The sequence below is a fragment of the Gossypium arboreum genome, chromosome 7 (genome assembly GCF_025698485.1).
Source record: "Gossypium arboreum isolate Shixiya-1 chromosome 7, ASM2569848v2, whole genome shotgun sequence".
In the NCBI taxonomy this organism is placed as follows: domain Eukaryota; kingdom Viridiplantae; phylum Streptophyta; class Magnoliopsida; order Malvales; family Malvaceae; genus Gossypium; species Gossypium arboreum.
Window position 1 is genome coordinate 70815456 of NC_069076.1, and position 21459 is coordinate 70836914.

At 33.4% G+C, this 21459-nt stretch overlaps 2 protein-coding genes across 6 annotated transcripts; one reads left to right on the forward strand and one right to left on the reverse strand.

Annotated features, from left to right (window-relative positions):
- Positions 1-2961: 2961 nt before the first annotated feature.
- Positions 2962-8771, forward strand: LOC108454846 (homeobox-leucine zipper protein ANTHOCYANINLESS 2-like). Of its 4 annotated transcripts, none has more exons than XM_017753458.2 (8): positions 2962-3934; positions 4040-4254; positions 4363-5128; positions 5215-5316; positions 5406-5621; positions 6599-6773; positions 6852-7219; positions 7627-8771. In XM_017753458.2, exons 1-8 carry the CDS (start codon positions 3785-3787, stop codon positions 8002-8004), a joined length of 2370 nt encoding a protein of 789 aa, XP_017608947.2. In that variant the 5' UTR covers positions 2962-3784; the 3' UTR covers positions 8005-8771. The 4 variants fall into 4 exon arrangements, with proteins under 4 accessions (XP_017608947.2, XP_052887166.1, XP_017608938.2 ...); XM_017753449.2 differs by having other exon boundaries at positions 2963-3934; positions 4037-4254; XM_053031206.1 differs by having other exon boundaries at positions 6599-7219.
- Positions 8772-13953: 5182 nt separating this feature from the next.
- Positions 13954-20152, reverse strand: LOC108457013 (uncharacterized). 2 transcript variants are annotated; one of them, XM_053031157.1, is made up of 8 exons: positions 19826-20152; positions 18959-19096; positions 17062-17221; positions 16859-16974; positions 16702-16778; positions 15332-15433; positions 14644-14710; positions 13954-14383 (listed from the first exon to the last, which is right to left on the reverse strand). In XM_053031157.1, exons 5-8 carry the CDS (start codon positions 16741-16743, stop codon positions 14163-14165), a joined length of 432 nt encoding a protein of 143 aa, XP_052887117.1. In that variant the 5' UTR covers positions 16744-16778; positions 16859-16974; positions 17062-17221; positions 18959-19096; positions 19826-20152; the 3' UTR covers positions 13954-14162. The 2 variants fall into 2 exon arrangements, with proteins under 2 accessions (XP_052887117.1, XP_017611298.1); XM_017755809.2 differs by having other exon boundaries at positions 16702-16974; positions 17602-19096.
- Between the last annotated feature and the right edge of the window lie 1307 nt (positions 20153-21459).

Consider the following 21459-nt stretch of genomic DNA (forward strand, 5'->3'; position numbering starts at 1 on the left):
AGGGAAACTGAACATAGAATCTTATTGAACTCAAAACCGATGGGTCAAAAATTACCGTACTGGTTAAGTTCCTTTTATATGTTCTACTCAACTCAATGATCCAAAGCTCAATCCATGGTGCATGCTCTAGTAGCCAATGCTTCTACTATCCCCCTCATATATATCCTTCAAAACCACTTAATGTTTTGAGTTTTCATAAAATTTTTTTGAATGAACTCGAACTAGTGTTTCACCCAATCAAAATGTTACCACTCCATAATGTTGAAACAAATTATGGGCACCATGTGCCTTGAACAACACATACTTCTCAAAAGCAAAATCTAATATAATGGCAAACATCGCTTTGTCCAAGTATGACATCCACTGAAACTGCAAAAACATAAAAATACATTATTATTCATTAACAAGAAAATGGATTTCATTGAATGTGAATGCAACATTTACATGCCTTTTTACTAGCTCGTTGATCAATTTCTTGTCATATCATGTTAAGTCCCTTTTATAGCACGATATGATTTGAGAGACTTTAAATTTGTTCCAATATTCAAGGCAATAGGATATTTGAGGTACGAGTACTAAAGCACATTTTAAAATAATATACAATACGATATTTTTACCTTCTAATAAGAGGGAACTCCCATGGCTAGAAAGGATAAGAGCTAACTACGTTATTTGTCTCCATGCCCATGTTTGCAATAGCATGTTATGACCATTTATTTAGTAGATCGATTTAGGGACTACCTTGCAAAGCACCCTATATAGATATTCTAGAGTTGCAACATTTTGGTTGAATCTACCTACTACTTTAAAATCTTTAAGTAGAGGAAGATACATATAATGACCTTGTTACCAGGGTTGCTTGGCAACAACATTCACCCCACTCTCCAAAGCATCAAAGGTCTGGCATATTGATCTATCTCCTCCAGAGTTGCATGCATGTGACAAGCCTCTCTAACTATGTGCACTTCACACGACACCTGTTTAATTCATTATCCAATCTCTCCTTAAAGGAGATGAAACCTAGCAACCAATGACACTTGTACTTCGGATCGATGTTAATGGGTCCGATTACAACGTGCTCTTCGATTGGAATATCATTATTAAAGTGACATCTTCAAACATAATAGTCGTTTCTCCGCATAAAAAAAATAAAATTTATGTGATTTCAATCTTCATCTTTCCAACAATATAAAAAGCAACTTGAGAATGCACTTGAACTTTGCCATCATAGATGCCACTTATAAATCGACATTCTTCAAGCATTCTACGATATGTCCATTAAGCTCCGAAAATTTTAAATTGTGTTTGGCATGAACAACTCGATCATTTTGTTATTTAAAAAAAATCAAAAAATAATAATGTAATATTTTGAAAATCTTAAAAATATTTATGGAAAAATTACAAAATAAAAAAATTAGTTGAAAAATTCACCATATTAACGACGTAGTTGTCTAGTTGACAATGTGTTCCTTTTGGAAACCCTGGTTCTGTCATTTTTCCATAAAAAATAAGAAAAAAATAACAAGTTTTTTTTATGGAAAGTTAAAGAGGATTTTGGGTGGAAGAAAAGAGAAAGAGATGGGGTATATAGAGTGGAAGTCGAGTTCCATGGTTGTCGACTTCCACTGTTTTAATAGGTCGATTGAGTTAACTACCAAATAAGTTTTTGGGTAGAACTATTGAACCATATACTGAACTACCATGGTTATCAAGTCACTATTAACTACATTTTGCAGTATTTCTTTCTTGACATGTGTTGCAGAAATTCATGTAATGATTTCATTGCTCCATAAATTCAATACCCATAGGTGTCAAAGTATCTTTAAAAAACTTATTTCGAGAAATAATTTCCCATATATATCTTAATAAATAATAAAATAAAGAATATAAAATTTAGAAAATCAATACCTAATAATATTAGATAAATTATTTTGTTTTGCCCATTGAGTCTCAACTCGACTGGCATGAACATTGTTGCTAATACAGGAGGATGTGGATTCGAATGCATTGAAGTGCATTATTCTCCTATTTATGGTTTGAGGAGAGGCTATGTATTAATATATCTTACCATTGTACCCAATACTTGTGGATAATAAAAAATATATATTAATACATAATTTTAAATTTTAATAAAACAATAAATTAAAGATAAAGATAAGGGAAAACTACCAAAATAGTCACTTTTGTTTGCCTTAGGTTACATTTTAGTCACTTATGTTTGAAATGTTATGTTTTAATCACTTACATTATCGTGTTGTAACATTTTAGTCATTGATCAGCTAATTATCGTTAAAGATGTAACGATAAGTTGACGTGACATGTTAAATAATCATTTCAAACGAATATTTTAGGTTAAATTCTATAATCGGTCCATATATTTTTTCATTTTGAGAAATTTAATTTTTTCCTTTTATGTTTTTTAATTTTCTTTTTCTTTTTCATTTTCTTATGCTTCTCCCTCTATTTTCCTCCATTTTTCATTTCTTTTAACGTGGTTTTTCTATGTTTTTTATTTGTTAAAATTAGTACACAAGCACGCCTTACTTGAAAATTTAAATTGTTCAAAAAAAATAAAAGTATAGGGACTAGTTTTAACAAGTGGAAAATATAGAAAGAACTATGTTAAAAGAAATGGAGAATGGAGAAAAATAAAAGGAGAAACAGAAGAGAATGCAAAATAAAGAAAAAAAAGAGTTAAAAGAACATAAAATGAAAAAATTAAATTGCTCAAAATGAAAATATATAAGGACATATTGTATAAATTAACCTAAAATTTTTGTTTAAAATGGTGATTTAATGTGCTACATTAGCTTACCATTATATCGTTAATGACTCAGTGACTAAAATATTACAACGCGATAACATAAATGACTAAAGCGTAATATTTCAAACATAAATAATTAAAATATAATATAAAGTAAATAAAAGTAATTATTTTGACAATTTACCTAAATATAATTATAAAATTTGTAATTGAGACGTAAGTCATCGATTGAAACTTTTTGTATTTTTGAAAGTATTTTGTTGGTGATGTTGGGGAGAGGACTTTGATAGTTTGTTTTGAAAAGCTTTTTTTTAGTAGTACTTGTGTTTAGCGAAGCATGCAGTGAACGAGACGAGAAGATTAACAGAACAACACCATCAACACTCTCAGCCAAAACTAGGGTTCCTATTTATCCTCCTATCTTTGACAAACGCCCATCTATCTGATTTTAAGCCCTTTCCCTCACTTTTTTTTTTTCAGACGTAAACCCGGATACCAAAAAACAGGTTTTTTTTTTTTCTTTATAGAGAAAGAAAGAAAAAGAAAGAGAGAGAGAGAGAGAAAGAGAAGGGAATAGACATAAAAGAGTTTTGTTTTGCTTGCCTTCTTTCTCTTTCTCTCCATTAAAAATCACTTCTTTGTAAAGAGGGAGTTCGAGACATTAGGATTTTCTTTATCCTTTTTTCTCCTCCATCCTCTTTTCTTTTTGTAATAAGTTTGTTGGTCTTGTTCAAATATAAAGGTGTCTGATAGATTTGTCTTTAATGTACATGTTAATCTGTAAATTTGAGTTTTAGTTCTTTGGAGTTCCGAAGTTACTAATTTCATTCTCATGGCCGAGTCATGGCTCGGTAATGAAGAAAATCAGTCTGATGGGAGTGTAGGTACAGCGAAAGGTTGAAAACTTGCAGAGTCAGAAGAAGAAACCAAAAAAAAAAAAAAAAAGAACAGAAGTTGAGTGCTTGACAGAGAAAAGGAAAAAAAAAAAGAAATTTGGTTAAAGAAAAGGGAGTTGCTTTGATGAGTTTTGGGGGATTTCTCGATAACAGCTCAGGTGGAGGCCTTGGGGGTGCAACAATCGTCGCCGACATCCCCTTTAGCAACAACATGGCGGCCGCCGGTGCTATGGCTCAGAACATATACAACTCTCCAGGCCTCTCTCTTGCTCTTGTAACTACAACCACTCTCTATAAGCTTTCTTTGTTCTTTTTGTGTGTGGTTGCTTTTCACCTCAGGGACTGATGTGGGTTTTCCTTTTTTCGATGTTTGCAGCAGCAACCGAGTATAGATAATCAGGGAGATGGAGTTAGAATGGGTGAGAACTTTGATGCAAGTATTGGGAGAAGAAGCAGGGAAGAGGAACATGAGAGCAGATCTGGAAGTGATAACATTGATGGAGTTTCAGGCGACGATCACGATGCTGCCGACAACCGTCCTAGGAAGAAGAGATACCACCGCCACACTCCTCAACAAATCCAAGAGCTTGAAGCGTATTGTTTCACTTTCATGTTTTTTGCTCCAATTTTTCCATTCGGAACATGGCCTTACCAAGCTTTTTACCTTTTTTTTTTTTTTTTCTTTTCTTGGTTTTGGTTTAGTCTCTTTAAGGAGTGCCCTCATCCCGACGAGAAACAGAGATTGGAGCTTAGCAAAAGGCTTTGCTTAGAAACCAGGCAGGTGAAGTTTTGGTTCCAAAACCGCCGTACGCAAATGAAGACTCAATTGGAACGCCATGAGAACTCTTTGCTGAGGCAAGAGAACGACAAGCTTCGAGCTGAGAACATGTCTATTAGGGAAGCTATGAGGAACCCCATTTGCACCAACTGTGGAGGTCCGGCAATCATCGGTGACCTATCTCTCGAAGAGCAACATCTTAGAATCGAAAACGCTCGCTTAAAGGATGAGCTAGATCGAGTTTGTGCACTTGGCAGCAAGTTTTTAGGGCGACCCCTTTCATCACTAGCTACTTCAATTGCACCTCCATTGCCCAACTCCAATTTGGAACTTGGAGTTGGTAGCAATGGCTTTGGTGGTTTAAGCACAACCTTACCTTTGGGGCCTGATTTTGGAGGTGGGGTATCAAATTCTTTGCCGGTGGTTCCCCCTAATGGCGTCGAAAGATCCATGTTTTTGGAACTTGCGTTGGCGGCAATGTATGAATTGGTTAAAATGGCTCAAACTGATGAACCACTTTGGATTAGCAGCTTGGAAGGTGGGAGAGAAGTACTAAACCATGATGAATACTCAAGGATGTTCACTCCTTGTATTGGCATTAAACCAGCCGGCTTTCTCACCGAGGCATCCAGACAGACCGGGGTGGTGATTATCAACAGTTTGGCCCTTGTTGAAACTTTAATGGACTCGGTAAGCCAAGCCAACTATATACATGTATATCCCTCAAATTTCTCACTTTCACTTGAAATTTAAGGCCTTTTTTGTTTCATATATAGAATCGTTGGGCGGAGATGTTTCCTTGTATGATCGCGAGGACATCAACTACTGATGTGATATCTAGTGGCATGGGTGGTACCAGAAATGGTGCAATTCAACTGGTATAAGTTAATTTCCTTCCACAATCAATGCTTTTGCATCTATCTTATCACTATATAATATTTTATTCTCTTTTTTTTTTTTTTCTCAGATGCATGCTGAGCTGCAACTGCTTTCTCCTTTAGTTCCAGTTCGTGAGGTGAATTTCTTAAGGTTTTGCAAGCAGCATGCTGAAGGGGTTTGGGCAGTGGTGGATGTGTCCATCGACACCCTCCGAGAAACTTCAGGTGCACCCACAACATATGTCAAATGTAGGAGGCTTCCTTCTGGTTGTGTTGTGCAAGATATGCCTAATGGATACTCCAAGGTAACATTTTAGTTCATGACAGTTTGTTTTCTCTTTTTACATTTATTGTGTCTTGTTCAAGCAGTTGTTTCCAACTACAAAACATTTAAAGAAGAAAATCAATAACAGTATCTTTATGTCATTCAGCTGCCCGATGCTTTCATGATAGACAAAAATATTGTTCCAATTTCAAGTCTCAAAATCTGGGTTTTTGCTTAATCACAATATAAAATAACCCCCTCTCGAGGTTACTCACTTACTCCCATTAATACTTGTTTTTTAATATCAATGGAAGCCTCTATTTACTCTTCAAAAATTTGTGCCCTTTGAACACATTAATTTCATATAAATCCCATTGTAATCCTCTCCTAATGAATAAACTATTGATTTGATGTTTCTATTCCAATCTCTTTTGATGCCTCGATTCTCCCATTAAGGCAATCTTAACGAGGACCCTTTAGGCCTTTTTAGTAAAAAAAAAAAAAAAACAGAACTCAAAGCTTTTGTTTGTATCTGAAACCATGAGGCTTTGAGCCGACATTAGTACACTTTCTCGATGTCACACCTCGCGCTGCACTTTCTTCTTTCAAATCTTTCTCTATTATTAATTCATTGTCTTTATTTTATTTTTTCCAATGCCTGAACACAAGGGACAATGTCACCATAAGAGATACCTTTTCTTTCCAAGATTTGCCTCCGATATTTATTTTGTGTTAATCAATATCATTTGTCAATAACGATATTATACCAAAAAAAAAAAATGAGTGGAATTGACCAAGAAAATGTTGTTCAATATTATACTAATTCTAGTGAGATTTCATTTTATTATCAAAAGATAGATTGACTGGTAGATTCAGTTCATTTCACTTAACTATTTTTTTATTAAGCTAATGAAAGCTACATTTTTCTTTTTTTCTTTTAACATTATTGTATCAATGATTGTAAGATAGTCAAAAAGATCTGCATGGAATACTGATGATTGATACCGGAAAATGCAGGTAACATGGGTTGAACATGTAGAATACGACGAGAGTCAAGTTCACCATCTCTACCGCCCTTTACTAAGCTCCGGCATTGGCTTTGGTGCTCAACGTTGGGTCGCCACCCTCCAACGCCAATGCGAATGTCTTGCTATCCTCATGTCCTCCACTGTTCCCACTGGAGACCATACTGGTAACCCCATCATAACACTAAGGAGAACGGATTTATATACATACATACATACACTAATAGTTACATTAATTTTTGTAGCTATAACGGCAAGTGGGAGGCGAAGCATGTTAAAGCTAGCGCAGCGGATGACGGGTAATTTCTGTGCGGGAGTGTGTGCGTCGACGGTTCATAAATGGAACAAGTTGAATGCAGGGAACGTGGATGAAGACGTAAGGGTGATGACACGGAAGAGCGTGGACAACCCTGGGGAGCCTCCGGGCATCGTGCTGAGCGCCGCTACTTCAGTTTGGCTGCCGGTGTCACCTCAAAGACTATTCGATTTTCTGCGGGATGAACGGCTGAGGAGCGAGTGGGACATCTTGTCCAACGGTGGTCCCATGCAAGAGATTGCCCACATCGCCAAAGGCCAAGATCACGGCAACTGCGTCTCCCTCCTCCGTTCCAGCGTAATTATTATACTCATCATCATCATCATTTTTTTATTCACACATAAAAATAAATGGGGGGGGGGGGAAATGAAATGACATGGGGGTGGGTCAGATGAGGATAAAAGGTGAATTAGAAAGGACGAGTATGGAATTTGGAAGTATCTATGAAGACAGCTTATAGCAGGATATGAAACACAGGTTTCGATTTGTAAGCTTTTTAAAAAAAGTCAAAGTAAAGGACGCTTGTTACCTTTCTAGCTTTTTTTTCTTTTTTCATATTATATATAAAAGTTTCTCCGACTTCTCATTTTGACTCTTTCTCACCATCTGACACTTTGGGGGACCATCTTATATATTATATTTTACAATTTAAAAAGGGTAGATTCTCGAGGGGATTTTGATTTTCTTTGGTTAATTGGGTGCAGGCCATGAACACAAATCAGAGTAGCATGTTGATATTGCAGGAGACATGCATGGACGCGGGTGGATCGCTTGTGGTCTACGCGCCCGTTGACATTCCAGCCGTGCAGGTTGTCATGAACGGTGGTGATTCTGCTTACGTGGCTCTCCTGCCTTCTGGTTTTTCCATCATCCCTGATGGTACAGCCTCTCCTGGACCCACCACCTCAAATGGGAATGGAGATTCCCACAGGGTGGGTGGGTCCCTTCTCACCGTGGCTTTTCAAATATTGGTCAACAGTTTACCCACGGCCAAACTGACGGTGGAATCGGTGGAGACGGTCAATAATCTCATCTCATGCACCGTCCAGAAGATCAAAGCCGCCCTTCAATGCGAAAGCTGAGGGCAATCGGTTTCTTTGATAGCTCTTTTTTTTTTTTTTTTAACATGGAAATGTGTGATGTTTTTAGATGGTATTGTGTGAGAAAAAAACAAGAAAGTGTGTGAGTGGGTGAGTTGAGTCAAGAACGAACCTCTGGGGGAGACTCCTTGCAATGCACGGTGATGAAAGAGGTAGTGAGTGGGTGGGGGAGCAGAAGGCAAGGGTGGTGGTTCGGGTATTGACTCAGGTCGACCCGCTCGAGAAGAAAAAAAAAAACCCAAAAAGAAGACATCTTCGCTTTATTAATTCCAAGTCTCTTATTACGTGGGAGAAGAAGAGATTGCTAGCGTTGTATTGAGTTTGTCACATCGAAGTGGTTTGGTTTCTGGAAACATACTAAATTAATGCATTAATTTCATAGTTGGTTGAAGGAACGCGCCGCCGATGCAAGTTTAGAAAGGGGTGTGGGGAAGTAAAAAAAACAGAGCCACGTTTGTGGTGGGTATTTGACAGACAGGAAGAGAAGGGGTTTCTGGATTATAATGCGAAGGGACATGTATGGTTGGGTTTGCCAGCTTAGCACTTAAAATCTCCGATGCTGAGAATTTGGTTGATATAAAGCAGCTTTCAGGTCTGATGTGCTGGTGGCCAGCGGCGACGCTATATATAAAGTAATTTTGAGTTTGTTTTTTTCAAAATTAGATTGTGATTCAGTTACTACTACTAATGTCTTAATATCATTCTATTTTAAATTAATTTTTAATTTTAGAGGTTGCATGTCAACACAATTATTAAATTTTATTTTATAAAAAAGAAAGGAAAAAATGGGCAGAAATTTCAAAGTGATTAATTGGAGTAAAGATGACACAAATGGTCCTAATTCCAATTGACGAATGCGATGTAGTCTATTCTTAGTAATGCTTTGTACTCTTAATCCCAAATTCATTATGTGGTAAAAAACCTATTTATGTTTATTACACTCGCTAAGTGTAGGGATTGTTATATGCGGCAATAAAACCTCCCTAATTTTTTTCAAACCCTTTTGGGATGGTTCAATAATTTTTTCTTTTCTTCTTTTTTATTTCAATTTATATTATTCCGCTTATCGTTTTCTCTAGAAGCATGGGTTGTTTTAGCGTATATATTGAAAAAATATTCTCCAAGGACCTTATCATGGTGTATAGTGATGGTATTTATAAAATTTAATTCGAAAGATAAATATTTGAGACTTGACGTTTTGTGTATTATTGATGTGGTAGGTTTCTTAAACTCTTGGTAATGGTTTCTTGGTTAAACAAAGTTCATGGTCAAGTTGGTATAATGATGGCAAAGGCTAAAATGAAATTTTTTTGCGATTTGATCAAAATGATACATCTCTAATTTATTTTTAAATTATTTTAGGGTGGTTATTTATTATCAATTTGTATTTATCCTCTTTTGAGATTATTCTGTAAATATAACATTTGTGCATCAATTTATACTATCTTAATTATCCTTTTATTATTTACTATATCTTTGTATTATTATTGTTTATGATTTCTATTAATGATATTATTTTATTCAATACATATATTTAAGGGTTGAAATGTTCATGGGTTAGGTCAACCTCGTGTATGGTAATGGCATCAATATTATATGTGTGGGGTGTGCCTCACATTTATCGGATGTTTTGCAAGCACTTATCGAAAACAAACACGCAACGTTACGACGAGGAGATATATGACATTGCGACGATGCGACGAGCAAGGGACGACGTCACAATGAAGATCATTGGGACGAGACGACAATCGCTTGAGGCAGGAGCAAGAGCGACGTCACGACGAGGAGAGTCATATATAAAAAGAATTTAAGTGAATAACTTGATATTTGAATAGATGTATATAAAAAAGATTAAATATTTATATACAAAAAAGAAAAGCATTGAAGCGGAAGGCTGATGAAGACGAAATGGGGATGGCAAACAAGGAATAGGCGGAGTTGCCCATTCTCTTTTATTATAATATGAATGAGAGAAAAAGCAGCTTTTTTGGACCTTTTCCAATCACTCAATCTCCCATTTCACACTCCACTCATTTATCCAATCCTCTGCCTCTGGCATTCTACCCTCCCAAACGACCCCACCCATCTCCATTCCTATCACATGCTTGTCTTCTGGAAACTCAAGTGGCTTTTAAAGAGGTAGACAGTTAGGTTGTAAAATGTGCTTTATATTCATAAACAATAAAATAAAATATCTAACTATATGATTAAGAGGAATGATGTGACACTTTATAATTTCAATCCCTATTAAAATATTTATATGTTGAAGTGATCCAAAGATGATTGTAATTTGTAACCCAAATATATAGTATCATCCTGTCCAATATATATAAATACCAAAAGTTTTGGTTTAAGCAATTGATATGAATTTGATAATAAATCATTTATAAATCTTAAAGCAATGAATGCCGGACTAACTCTTCTTTTTCATATTTGTTTTGTTTTGGGGTGGGCTCTTCCTTTTTGTTGTCTTCTTCCTATTTCATAATTATCTATTCTCACCATTCAATTATTGATCACTTCCAAATACTACTCTTTTTTTTTAATTTAAAAAAATGCCATTCAAAACCAAATTTAATTAATTTATTAATATTTCAATTAAAAAATTATTTGTACATGAAATAATCGAAAATAATTTAAATAATTTAAACTTAAAATTTCCCTAATAGATTTGTTGAGCGAAACATCTTCTTGGAGTGTCATCTGGGGAGCCGACGAATCTCTCAACAGTAAAGGTATTGTGTTCGGTGTGTTTATGCTTGGTTCTATCACTAAACTTTGTCTTTCCACTTTAAGGGAGAGCCTAACGGGTTCGTGGAGTTTGTGGAATATCTTGCCACCAAGAAAATGTTAGGCATTTAGCTAGTCTAGCCAAGCATTAGTGTTGTTACCTACTAATACCACATAAGGGCAAGGGTTCAAACCCCACCAAAATCAAATGCCTAGCATTCCATTGGTCAAAAGGCACTCCCCGTGAATTTGTTGGGCTCTCATCGAAATTAAGAGAAAAGATCCAAGTATAGAGACCTTGACATTATGCCTCTCTTCAAGAATTCATTAACTCACCAAAGAACACTAAAAAAAGATGTCTCCCAAAATGAAACCTACCTCACTAGATGATTCCTTATATGGTATAGGGCTTGTAAGGATTGAATAACTTGGGTTGGGGCAAGACTATCCAAACGAACAATGTCGATATCGTGGATGTAATTTGATTCTCATTGTTGAATGGGACTATCGACTGTGGCTTTTTAATTCAAAAAAAAGTTCATTCAATCTACAATAAAATTATTTATATATCAATATTTGTAAAAATACAAAATATTTTATACATAATAATACTTCATGTATATGTGAATTACAATTCTAGTGGTGTCATAGTAAGCAACATCTTGGAAATCTCATGTTCAATAGATTTATGGGTTTCTTGTCTATCTTATGAAGGTTCCACAATCACCAAATTTCTCCTTTAAACCCACACATCTGCATAGGATTCACCCTACAAAGTTTGAAGAATTGCATAAAATCGGATTAATTTAAAAAGAGTTGGATATGTGTGGAGTATTCACATTATAAAAGGTGAAGAATTGAATAAAGTTGAACTAATCTAAAAAGAACTGAACAAAGTTCATACATGTGTATAGTATATAATGCACAACGGATGAAGATCGGGATAAAACTCACATACGGTTATGCACATGATGAGAGTGAGACTCAAATATCACAATTGTGGATGATGAGTCTTGAACTAAGGACTGCAAGTTCGGAGCCTCAATCTTTGCAAGTTGTGACAATCGAGCTTTGTATGGCAATAATTAGGAAGACGTGGGTTCAAATGCAATTAAATGATTTTTCCTCCGATTTAAAGGTTGAAAAAGATCATAAATAAAAGTAGACATTGTAATTTTTTATAATTGTTGAATTTGATTGTGTGTGTTATTATCATGATTATGTTATTATCTATACATAAAAAGATATTTTTTTACGGAGTAATGGAATGAGAAAATTTATATCTAAGCTTCATACAACACCAATTATAAATTTAATGAGAGCAAAAAAATAAAAAAGAAAAGAGGATGGTGGGTGTAGCATTCAATTTAGAAGGCAGCCCTGGATTTTGTAACCCCTCAAACTCCATTAATATAAAATGAGTGGTAGACAAAATCAATAACCCACATTGTCTTTCATTTTCCTTTAACCAAATATCAATATATATACATACAAACATCTCCACCATTTGTTTGTTTGTTTCTAACCAAACCTCAAATTAAAATACTTTGAAAAATTATGGCATACATTTTGTGCAATTTGTAATGTTAAAATAGAATGAAAAATTATTACTGTGACGCTCTAAATTAACGAATTAATTAAAATATTTAATATAAAAATCATAGGTTTATAACCTCAAAAATAATTTTAAATTTGCTTTGAAAGTAATGCTCAAAATGTGTAGTAAATGAAGAAAGTAAAAGAAAGAAATTTGTGTAATAAGTTTAAAATTTTTGAAATTTCTAAAGAAATATGATAATAAATAAAATCACTGCTTCTAGGATTTTTCATACTCACTAATCAAATTAGAATCTGTAAATATATTAAAAGACTACTCAATAAGTAACTGACAATTCCTCCAACTTTTAATTTCACCTCCAATTTTTTTTTAAAATTTTCATTTCTCCTCAAAGTTTTTAAGTCCTCAAATTTTAAAAATTCTTATTTTATTTTTTAATTAAAATCTTTTAAAAAATTTAAATTCTCATTAATCTCAAAAAAATTTAATTAGGTCCCAATTTTTAATTTTTTTTACAATTCTCATTGAACTCTTAAAACTTTTAAAATTTAATGGCCCCAAAATTTAGTCCCAAAATCCACCAATGAAGGTATGACTTTCCGGTGACAATCCCACTAACAAACTAATACATAATTGTACAGTTTAATAAAACAATATTTTACCTTAATTAAATTTAATAAAACTTAATAAATTAATAAAAACCAGTTTAGTATTGTTACCAGCAAAATAATATGTATTTGGATCGAAAATATTTTTAAAAACAATTAAAAATTGAAGTTTCAAAATTCTGGACATAATGATCGTTTGATTTATTTAAAACTATTCAAACTCAAAATTTACTTATTATTTTGGTAATGCAAAAACATGAATTTGAAGAATAAATATAATACTAAAGGATAAAAACTTGTTTTGTCAAAATAAATTACCAAAAATTAAATTTCAAAAGCTTAAACATAAAAAATTATCACAAACCACTCAAGTTTTTGGATTCGTAGTTTCAATAACAATACCAAATAGAAGTACAAACGTCATACTAAGAAAAGCATCTAAATTACAAAACAAATATAGATAAAGTTTTAGTGTGTCAAAGTCAGCTACTCAAAATTATTAAAAACCCACGTTAAAAACTTTGAAATTTAGGTAACTTTCATTTGTTAGTCACTAACAATATCACCGGAATCTCACCGAAAAGCCATTGGAATTTGACAACTTTTGAAACTAACCCAAATCATGAAAAACAGTTTATAAACACAATTTCAAGAAAATCTAAACAAAAACTCACCTTAATCGCTAAAATTTACCACGATTTTCACTTCCCCTTCCCTAAAACCACAAACTAAGAAAAATACCGTAAAATAAATTTTTTTTTTTGTTTATAAGAACCCTATAAAAATACTCATAAAGTTGGGTTTGGTAAAAAAGAAAATTGGGGTAATGAACCACAAAATCATTTGGCTTTTAAAATAATAATTATTTAAAAATTGTGGGTATTACAAATACATATTAAAAATATATTTAAAGAATTCTAATAATATGACTTCTTGAACGATTTAAATTTAATTTGTGATATTATAAAACAAAGGAATAAAAATTCTAAATGCTTTAATTATTAAAAAGAAAAATAAAAAGAAAGAATGCATGGATTAGTAAAGTAAATTATTTCCAATTGATCAGCCTTAAAAGTACGTCATTCAGTCCACACTAGAAAAAGAAAATATCTATTGTTCTTAGTTTTGTTTCAACTCATTCAAACCCTAAATAAAACCACACCATTGCAAAATAAGAGAAAGGCAGAACATAAACTTGCTGATCAACTACACCTGCAACCGCACCCGCACCATCTTCTACTCATTTACTTCTTCTGTTTCTTAGCCTTTCCCATGTTACCACTGCTGCAACCTTCACTTGAAGCATGGTTCTTCTCTAACTTCTTTTTTCCCGAAGCAGATTGCTTATCAGACTCTGCTGAACTCCACTCATCTAGAAACTCGAGCGAAGCAATGGGAGGCAACTCGAATGTTGAATCGCTTGAATCCGAGTCTGAGTCCGAGTCCTTGTCCTTCTCGGCTACATCTGTCAAAGACAACATAAATATCAACTCATTGGCTATTAACATTATGTACGAAGAATGTAGAATCAACCAACACTTCATCATGTTATCGTTTAAATATGCCTCATGGTTAATTGCAATGTAATTCTATCAAGTTCAAGCGGTACTAATGGCCCGTTTATGAAAGTAATACAATAGAGAGACTTAGATACGAAAGAAAACGAAAAGCTCGGGACGGGACAGGGACATTAGATTAGTAAGAAGAATCAAGTTTAGAACTTACTCTGAGCTACTTCAGGTGTGCTAGCTTTTTTCTTTGGTTTGCGGGGAGGTTTCCGGGGACAGAAATCCTACAACAAAGGATTAATGCAAAAGAAAACAAATCCAAACAAAAATAAAATTCAATTATTACTGCATGAAAGGAACAAATTTGATTATTTACACAAATTGGAAACATATAGAAATATTAACGAACAAGGTCATTAATCACCGCATGGATTTTAGTAGAAAAAGGATTTTAAGAAAATATCCAGTAAGGATTACGGACTAAGGAGGTTAGAGAGGAAAAAATCTTAAATCAAATCTAAAGTGGGAACATGACAGTAATGCATATCTTTAAACAAAACTGAAGCAAGCCCAGAAACCAAGGCCTATATCACCTTTTAAAGGCTAAGGATAATTGTCTCACGCTATGTTTCATCCACTTTAGTTGGGGGCCTAAAATTCATGTTCAACCCTTATGAATATGGTAACCACCTATGACGCTTCAGCTCATCATTTTTCATGAAGTACCCGTTTTCACTACTTATTTAGACAAGGTATGGGAATATGATCCCTCGTATACTCGCCAAATATGTGAAAAAACTAGGAAAAAATTTAATGTACCTATGTCAAACACATATCTGCACATGACACGCATTAATATATAAAATTCTTGATGACATCATAGGGGAAAATAAGTTTAAACTCACAGGAGAGTAGATGGAAAGCTTAGCTGCTTTTGCATAGTTCACATATCGCATGAGATCTTCATAGGTGTTGAACTTTTGCCCACTCTCAGGACATGTGTAGTACTGCAATAGCCAACCATTTAAAATCACCAGTCAATAAAATTTGTCTTCATACTATCTAATTTTCATCTAGGTTCTGTTTTTATCATAATCAACGTTACTACTACAGATTGTATGAAGAACACAACAAACAATCTAAATAGTCAGAAAAAGGATCAGCATTGCAAATGTAAATCTAGCAGCAAAGACCATAATAGGTGCTTGTTCCTAGCATTCTTGTTAGTATGGTAAAAGCATTTTCTTTAACTCTTCAAAGAAGAGAAGACTGGAATTACTTTTCCAATAGATGGATTTTTTATGGAACTCTGGCTTCACAAATGCCAAACCGCTAAAATAACAATAATTGGTTCCACCAACATTCTTACTTACCTATTGATGGGTATCTATTTACAAGGGTTCAATAAGAGATACAGATGATGGTGAGAAATTCCATATAAATGGAAGAAGTTAAATAGAAGGGAAAAAAATAAAGATCGAAGTGATGATGCTGAAGGGTGCATGCAGTGGTATTTTGCAGAAAGCAATCCTCTATTATTGTCTTGAAACTCTTAAGATATATCATAGAGGTCAAGTAATAGCTTCAAAAGGAGGGATTTACAGTTCCCATTAGTATAGGGTACATTTTTAGGCTAATTAGATCGGTCATTCAGATGGATAACCAATTTCGTCAAAATGGTAACAACTAGCAAATATCCTAGATTTCTCTGTACAATCATAGATGACTACCTTCTAGGTCCAGAAATTTAGTTTAGACTCCAACTAAAGATAAATATAGTCTACCAAGAGAGGATCAATTGCCAATTTCAAAAGAATATTTCACAACAGCTAGATTTTTAAGATCTTTTCTATCATCTGATTTACATTCAAAAAATGGACTTCAATTTTAAAATTTCGTCAAGTGCATGCACTTACAAGGGAGTCAAAACTTTTTAAACCACCATATCACAGTTCTGTCACTTGCTTGAAACAGAAAACTAAGGCTCATGCCTAGTAAATGCACGAGAAAATTGCATTCTTGATATTTCATATCAAGAAGTGACATGCATGCCTCTAAAAACGCACACGACTTGACAGATTAGCTAATAAAATCTAGAAAGGAAACACCAGATCTACTTAATCAGCCATCACTAAAACCGAGATATTATTAAGCACTCAAAAAGTTAATGCATGTAGAAAACTTGATTAAAAGGGTTGATATGTATCAGACTTCTTGTGCCAAAATCATATAGATCGTAGAGAGATAAACAAAGAACATTTAAACGCTCAATTACCGAAAGACTAGATCCATCCTTCTGCTCCTTAACAACCAGCATCCAGCGATCAGGAATTGGCCTTGAAGAATCCTTGTCTGCCATAGGGAAAATGATGATTTCTCAAGAGTGCTTACAAGAATCCCCCTTTTTCTTCTTTGAGAGAAATAGTTCAGACCTTGGTTTTTTATAAGGAAAAAGTACTTAAAAGGCGATTCTCAGAGTAAAAATATTTCTAAAGCCGCGTGTTTCCGTTCTTTCCACGTGTTCCATGAATGGAAATCTGTAACGTACCTGAAATGAAACGAAAGTTACGTGATAAAAAACACTTTATTTGGATTTTCATATATGGAACACAGGTAAGAACATACAGATACTTACCATGTTTGATAAGATGATAGAGAACCATTGGATTTTCAAGGGGATACGGGCATATGGTAAAAACCAATGGACCAACAAAACAACTTCCATATTTACTTTTCAAGCAAATTGAGTAGCTTGTCTGCAAGTGTGGTAAAAAGAGATGACTCCTCTTACAGCCCTTACAAATTAGACAAGACAGATTATCCCACCAGGCAAAGAAAGATTATCAACCTAAGAGCAATAGAACAATAGATTATAGGAAATCATAACACACAAGGATCACTCCATCACAGCAGGCCACTGATGAAAAAGTCAAGTAGGAGCTTAACAGATTTAAAAGGGAAATCAAAGGCCTTGAATAGTTGCTTTTGACACCAGACTTTCCTGGGGCTCTTGCTAAGATAGATCATTCAGTCCTCTACTTGAGTCCTTCATGCCTTTGGACTCTTCTCTTTCCAATAACTTTATGCTTGTTGACATAAGCAGAATAAGATAGCTACTGATAGAAAAAATGCTATTACCAAAGAGGAAATGAACTGTTAAGTTTTGGACACTCACTAATTAATGCCATTTGATCTCCTAGACTTCAGTCGATACAAGCAAATCAAGCTGAAACAGAGACACAGTGATAATAATTTACAAGCAACTGATCAAGAGAAAAAAACATACTAATACAAACAATTCTCATCACAACCGATTGTGATATCACTCTGAAATTAGAAGGATCAAAATCAAGAAACTAGTTCCATTATCACCATCAGAAATGAAATCAACATCATTATCATCATCAGTAATCCATCACCATTCAAGAGAATAGAAAGGATAAAAGTTTTTGCTTCAACTATTAAGCAAATGCAAAAACACATAATGTATTGTGACTTGCTCATTGTCACAACTGATTACAGAGATTTTGTACCTATAAAGAGTGATAAGAAATATGACTGTAAATTGATTTGTTATTTTCCTTTTTAGGTATTCATTGTTGCTATTGCAGCAAAAAAAGGAAGCAAAGATTATAATATCCCAATAAATCTTTTCACTTTTAACATCTCTCACCTTGATAATACATGGTAAGTATTCCATTAAGAAAAAAAAAAGGAAAGGGAAAAAAACATCTCAAATGAAATTAGTAACAATCATAAAAAAACTGTAATAAGAAGTCAATAATTAATTGGAGACACAAGGTAGTGAAATTATGAACGTGAGATTGTAAAAGCACTGATAATAATAATAATGATAAACATATTTCCTTAAGGCAAAGTTTTCCATGAAATATATAGAAATCAAAAGTGAAGTAAAAGACAAAAGTGATAAATTCCATTCATTTCCTCTGTTTCAATTTGCAACTAGGCAGAAGTTGATAAGAGAGAGAGAGAGAGAAGGAACTTTGAAGGAAGTTAAAAGCACCACACCACATCATCTTGTTCCTTGATGAGATATAAAGTTTTATCTTACGTTAATTCATTGATGAACAGCATTTCATCATAATTAAAACTGTTAATAGGTTTTCCTGGTGTTTCTTTGGCCAAAGTAAACACTTTTTTTTTCCTTTATTCTTTCATTTTTTTGGAATTGAACTTAAACTCACACTTAAACATGGCTATTGTTACCCCAGAGCTTCTTGCATGCTTGAAAAAGCTAAATGGGATACAAAAATTTGCAAAGTAACTGCTAAAAGTCCCACTATTTTGGTGATAATTGTCACATTCATGCTTTCATTAGCACGAATGATATTTCCCAAGAGTATATATTAAATAATAACCAGTTTTTTGCTTCCTTGGCAAACCTATGCCAAAAATGGTCAATGCATCTTCTATTTCAATCACATATAACCATCCCTAAGTCTTAAAAGTTGAAAAGAACACCAAAGGGCCTAGAAGAGAAAGATGTTTGATTGGCATAAAACAAAAACAACCTATTGAAGAGAAAACATGTCCATGATGAGTGCGGCTGCTGTGTCCACATCAACCACAACAATTTCGTCGGTATTTTCCTTTCATAGGTGCCCAAGCCAGAGGCTTCACCCGATCAGGACACATGCCTAAATCTGAACCTGATAATCAGAAGGGCAAAGCTTAAGATATAAGCAAATTGTAGAGGAAATTGAAAGAAACTAAGAAACTACAGAAAATTAAACGATCTATCAGGTAAAGGATTGGATAAGCACAATGTTGATAAGATAACTACAGTCACTTTGAACATGCAACTGACAACATAACATATTCTGCAAATTAGCTTGCAATGAAAAACAGAAAAGAAGATCCTCAAGTGATGCCCTATCAACTTCTACCAACTATTTTACCAGTTACAACCACAATGACAACCAACATGCATTTCAAATAATCTAATCTAAAACATATCCTAATAAAAAAGAATAACTTCAAATCTACTAGGTTTTAAAGAGGCATATAATCTGAGCTAGTAACAGTAGCGGGCTATAAAAAGTTTCAGATGATCTGATAAATACAAACACCAGATTGTCTAATATCCTTATTCAATATACGGGAACCATCCTTTATGATCTAAAACATTAAAGCAACAAAAGTAGGAGAAAGCCTCATGAATGTTGAAAATGGGCTACATTAGAACCTTTCAGAATGAATACAATTGTTTTGATAGCGTTGAAGCCAAATTATCATGATTTAAAAAGTTTTCCATGTTTAAAGATATGACAATTCATTCAAGTTAAAAAAGAAAAAAAATGAAAACCAGTAATTACAAAACCAATTAAGAAAATTCATCAAAACCCATGTCAAATAACCAGCTAATAAGGATTGTATACCTCGAATTCTGCTTTCCTCCAAGGACAGTTGAAGCTTCGTAGCAGCAGCCATAGTCGACAAAGTTAACTTAAATCTATAGTGATTAAAGTCTGTAGGGCAAAACTGGATATGGGGAGTAGGATTAATAAGAAGGGTTTGAGTTAGAAAAGATAGCAGATTTAAAAGCTTGTAGGCATTGTTGATAGAGAGAGGATCATCATTAGAAAAAGAAATTAAATATTAACTTATTGAATCTTTATAGTAAAATCACAGAAAATCAGGAAAAAGCCATTACTGAATCAATTTTTAAAGTCGGTCATCGGTGTAGGTGTAAACATCATTTTATCATTATAGTATTCATAACTCATTAAAAATGCTTTTAGCTCCTTTTGCCTTATAAAATGTATTTTATTTTTAAGGTATTTTTAAAATTCAAAATACAATTGCTAAATAAAAATATTTTTAATAATAAAAGCATGAAATATATTTGGTATTTATAATACAAACATGAAAATAATATGAATTTTACCATTATTTTTAAAATCAAATGAAGCCTTGCATGTAGTATTCATCTACGCAAAATTTAGAGATAATGTGGATTTTAAAAATATTTAGAGAAATGTTTACTTTTTCGATAGAAAATTGTTGAAAACAAGTTTTATATGACATGTTTTCTGATATATCAACTGTTTTCGGTAAATAGTTGAATATAAGTAGTTTCATTCTTAAATTGAAAATAATATATTTATTAATTAAAAAAGATTGAAATAAATAAAAATAAAAATATGTTTAGAACAAGAATCAAAATTAAGGCTCGAGAATAAAATCACTATTATTTAATTATATAACCAAATAAACTAATGTGTTAAATTAGTAATTAAAAATAAGAGCAAAGCTTGAAATAACATGAAATAAAAATACAAATGTGAGTAAGAAAAAATTTGAAACTAGTAACATTTAAATATCGAAAAATAATATATTTCCTTAAATATTTTTAAAATATGCATTTTCTTCAAATTTGACCATTGATCCAAGTATAATCATTTTGCTAACTGTTTTAATTATATTGCACAAACATAAATTTAAGATAACCTACATAATGTTACATTATCATCATCAACTTATCAAATTATAACATTTTGGTCACTCATATCTGTTAATAGTCATTATCCCTTTAATAAAAAGGTGACATGACACGTTATTTTTGTGACATAAGTTTCACTTAAGCACAATATTTAAAACTTTTATGTTTTATATTATTTTTGGATTTAAAAATCAAAACATTTTATATTCTTTTTCTTCAATTGTTCATCATAGTCCTTGCGCTCTCCATTGCCAAGCTCAAATTCATTACCATTATCACCATTGCAGCAGCTGTTATCACCAATATCCCTAACTCTCACTACACCATCCTTAAGTACCTCTCTGCCTCCACCATTAAACTATCATCACCTCCATCAACTAACTCCAATCAACAAATCATTCATCAACCATCATCATAGCACATACCAACAGCCTTGTCATTGAGCAATACCACCGAACCAAGATCACCACCATCAATCTTACAACTTTATTTTTAGCCCTTTTTTCATAGTTGAAAGGTGAAGGAAGCTAACATAGTTTTTACCATCCGACATCTAAATTCACAAACCCA

What these genes read in the sequence shown, in the direction of transcription:
- LOC108457013 (XM_017755809.2), bottom strand. Translation starts at nt 16,785, where the DNA reads ATGGCAGACAAGGATTCTTCAAGGCCAATTCCTGATCGCTGGATGCTG. An exon ending in AGCTTTCCATCTACTCTCCT is followed by an intron (nt 14,711 to 15,331) that starts GTGAGTTTAAAC and finishes CCTTTGTTGTAG; the next exon opens with GATTTCTGTCCCCGGAAACC. An exon ending in CACACCTGAAGTAGCTCAGA is followed by an intron (nt 14,384 to 14,643) that starts GTAAGTTCTAAA and finishes TGTCTTTGACAG; the next exon opens with ATGTAGCCGAGAAGGACAAG.
- LOC108454846 (XM_053031205.1), top strand. Translation starts at nt 3,785, where the DNA reads ATGAGTTTTGGGGGATTTCTCGATAACAGCTCAGGTGGAGGCCTTGGG. An exon ending in CAGGCCTCTCTCTTGCTCTT is followed by an intron (nt 3,935 to 4,036) that starts GTAACTACAACC and finishes CGATGTTTGCAG; the next exon opens with CAGCAACCGAGTATAGATAA. An exon ending in TTGAAACTTTAATGGACTCG is followed by an intron (nt 5,129 to 5,214) that starts GTAAGCCAAGCC and finishes TTTCATATATAG; the next exon opens with AATCGTTGGGCGGAGATGTT.